The sequence below is a fragment of the Onychomys torridus genome, chromosome 23 (assembly GCF_903995425.1).
Source record: "Onychomys torridus chromosome 23, mOncTor1.1, whole genome shotgun sequence".
Classification (NCBI taxonomy): Eukaryota; Metazoa; Chordata; class Mammalia; order Rodentia; family Cricetidae; genus Onychomys; species Onychomys torridus.
In genome coordinates, this window is record NC_050465.1 from 57,280,700 (window position 1) to 57,284,191 (window position 3,492).

A 3,492-nucleotide genomic window follows, 5' to 3' on the forward strand; every position below is an offset into this window, starting at 1 on the left:
GATGTACTTTATGCTCAATCACCAAATGGATGTGCATTTTGAGTAACGGGTTGAATGGGTAGATTTGAGTAGCAAAGGAAATGGGGGTTAGTGGTGCTGCCCAAGACCCTGTCTTGCTTCATTCAGAAGCAGGGGCCAGTGTGCCCTCAAGATCTTTCCCTTGGATGTGCCAACCAATATCCAGTCTCTAGATCATAATGGGAACCTGGAGCTGTTCTCTGCAGGGCAAGCAAGCCCATTGAATCAGGGCCAGCTCAGACCACCAGCTTCTCAGAAGCTCGGTCTTTCCCAGAGCACAGTCTTCCAGCAGCCACTCCAGCATTGACCTTTCTGTTGCCTCTGCACAGACTTCACCCAGGGTCATCTGGAGGATGCTAGAAAGCTCAGGGGACCTTGGTCAAGGCATCCTAGAAAGGGCTTTGTGGCTAAGCCTTAATTTCACTTTCCAAAAAGACAGGAACCAGGAACAGTTGGCCTTGGTAACATCACTCAGGCAGTTCAGTCCCCCTAAGGACATAGGTTAAGTACAGTGCATTCCTTGCTAACCAGGTAAGGGTCCAACCTAGACCAATACACCTGCTTTCTGGCTGACCACATTCTGGGTAGACAAATTTCGAACACACTCAAAGTGTGATTCAAGATGAACCAGAGGGTCACGTCTAATGGTTTTACCTCCAACCCTGCCTAAGCTCAGACACCAATATTTTCCAACCAAAAGATCAAAGAAAAATTTCAGTTTTCACAAGTTTATTTTTTTGTTTTCAAAATTGTTATTGAGATGTTGGGGAGAAACAGCCAACATATACATCCCTTACTTCGTCACGCCTGGCATTTTACCCGCTCTCGATAGGATCTTTCTCTGGCTTTGGTCTAACTTCAGGTCTCTTTGCAGTCCCCCTCTGCTGTTCCGTTGCTGCCTGGTGGTGTTTGAAGTCCACCAGGGCAGAGTTCGTTGCCACATCACAAGTGGGAGCGGTAAGTGCGACTTGCTGTGGGGAAGGACAGATTTACAAGAGGGACAGTTAAAACAGCCATCAGCATCCTCATCCCTAGGAACTCATCCCCTGGAACCCTGGCATCGGAGGTTGGGATTGCTGGTTCCGACTGAGGCCTGCCTCCGTGAAGGTTCGGGGGCATGTCCTCGAGCTTGACTGCTCACCCTCCACTTACCATCATCGCCCCGTTTCCTACTCTTCAGGCTGCCCTTCCGGTATTTTCTCTTGCTGCCTCCTCTCTTGACACCCTTGTGAGGAACTCGGTTTTTTCCTCTCCTCATGCCATGACTCTTTAGCTTTCGGGTGGTCGACATTGTAATTTCTGCCAAAATGAGGGGCTTTGCAAGGCCGGCAGGGCCGGGAGTCCGTGTATTTAAGGTCTAAGCCATTGTGACTGCAAAGCGGTGTGGCTTAGCAGCCGGGTGGGGCTCTCTTGTGATGTCACTAGCCTTGGCTGCCCCTTGGTCATACATATGAAATAAGGCGGCCTCTTCAGTGCAGCTCAAGTCTGGCCCTCAATTTTGAGACCTCCCCACCTCTGCTTTTAGGTTAAAGAAGGCTTTTCAACAGGTATTGAACGTCTAAGTCCCATCCTGGTCCTGAGCCTAGGAAGTGTTTCACCAGTGGTCATTAAAATGTCTCTTGCCTGTAGAGAACTTAAAAGTCATTGAATGTGGATATTCATGTGCATGGAGTTCCAGCCTCACAGTGTCTGCAGGCAGCAAATGTATTTCCACAAACACTTGAGTCTAGGAGAGCTGATTCAGTGTGATCAAATTATGTTTTCTTCCCAGTCTTTGCACTTTTGACAACATGGGCTGAGTAAGTCTTAGTGTTTTATCTTGTGTGTCTTTGGGTGCTATCCCTGGCTTCTCTATTGCTACAAACCAGTAGAACCAGAATCTCTGCAGATGTGACGGATCTCTCCAAAGGTTTCCACTTGTGTATTTGGGAGTCTAGGATGCAGAATCGCCATCATTGGGAGCCACTCAAGAATTTGCTTATGTAGGTAGGCTATGTCTGTCACACATTTGGGCACTGGAAAGTCTAAAGATACAGTCTAGAGACAAAGTCCTGTGTGCATGGAGCTTTCAGCCTAGTGGATGAAATCCGTTCCACCACTGGTCAGGCATCAATCAGTGAATTCGCTGAGGCTGTTGAGTTGGTGATGGAGTGAGTAGAAGAACTGAGTGAGTTAGAGAAACCATACCATAGAAGTGGTCCAGGAGGAAGGAGTTTATCACAGCTTAGCTGTGGGAAGGAAAGGGATAGCTGAGCTACAGAACTAGACAAGGACCAGGTCTTTGAGATGGATTGGATGTGGGAGGTGAGAGTGGGCAGGGTCAGGGAGTGCTCTGTTTCTGTGTAATGCTGCGGCATGGATGCTTGAGGCAGTGAGATCAGGCTAGGCTTTTGAATATGGGTTTGAAGTGCTTTTGTGACTTGGCAATAGAGAAAATGAGCAATGATGATTATGTGACTCAGGAAGACTTATCCAACATGTTGGCCTCTCTCTATAAGTCATACCAAGTTCCATAGAACAAATTGCAACAGACATTGAAAGTTCTTTCTCACCGAGAGGTGGTGGCGCATGCCTTTAATCCCAGCACTTGGGAGGCAGAGGCAAGTGGATCTCTGTGAGTTTAAGAACAGCCTGGGCTACAGAGTGAGTTCCAGGAAAGGCACCAAAGCTATACAGAGAAACACTGTCTCGAAAACAAAAACAAAACAAAAAAAAAAGAATTTTTTTTCTCCCTCATCCTCCATTATCCTCATTCAAGAACTGAGCAAACATGTAGGAGGCTTTTAGCAAAAATTGGTTAAGTAGAAGAGAACGTAGTGCAACCTATTCTCCCGTATTTCTGATATAATAAGACATTTTGAGTGCCAGATTCCTTGAATGGCTTAGCTTCAAGTCAACAGCCTGGTGAGTCTCATCATGGCTTCCTCTTCATATTTTTAACACTTCCTGGTGCACTTCAGGATGGTTTGGTACCTGCTTTTCTCTCAACCTGCATCTCGTTGTAAAGCCCTCTTCCACACCAGCCAAAATGACTCCTTAAGAGTATTCACTGATTCCTTGATGACTTTTATTCCCCAAGAGAGGGTGGAGCTGTCAAAAACAGTGTTCCACCTTGCCCTTTGTATTTCAAGCTCCTCTGTCCATTCCAGCCGCTCTGCTCTTACACACAGGCACACGAGAACACAGATCTCCAAAGAAGCTGGGAGCTAGCAGCTCTGCTCACCACTGCATGGAGCTTGGTGGTAAGTGATCCTGCCACAGAATGGAGTCTCAATGAGCCTTTTGTGGAAACTATTTGTTAAAATAACAATTTCATTTTCTTAAGTCATCCTAGTCCTTGTGTTTTGTCCTACAATTCTAAGGAAGATGTCACATGCTTCTTACACACTCTTTGTGTTCTGCCATTTGTTCCAAGTCTATTATCTTGTAACATTACCCTTCAGATTGAGGCAATGAACTATGTAAAGCCGTTTT

At 46.4% G+C, this 3,492-nt stretch overlaps 1 protein-coding gene across 1 annotated transcript; it reads right to left on the bottom strand.

Annotated features, from left to right (window-relative positions):
- Positions 1-736: 736 nt before the first annotated feature.
- Tnp1 (transition protein 1) lies at positions 737-1,339 on the bottom strand. Its single transcript, XM_036172874.1, has 2 exons — positions 1,171-1,339; positions 737-989 (listed from the first exon to the last, which is right to left on the bottom strand). The coding sequence occupies exons 1-2, from the start codon at positions 1,307-1,309 to the stop codon at positions 961-963; spliced, it is 168 nt and encodes a 55-aa protein (XP_036028767.1). The 5' UTR covers positions 1,310-1,339; the 3' UTR covers positions 737-960.
- Between the last annotated feature and the right edge of the window lie 2,153 nt (positions 1,340-3,492).

Bases quoted from the DNA above. Each gene is read 5' to 3' on its own strand.
- Tnp1 (XM_036172874.1), bottom strand. From the start codon at position 1,309: ATGTCGACCACCCGAAAGCTAAAGAGTCATGGCATGAGGAGAGGAAAA. The intron at 990-1,170 runs GTAAGTGGAGGG...CCTTCCCCACAG, and splicing joins TAGGAAACGGGGCGATGATG to CAAGTCGCACTTACCGCTCC.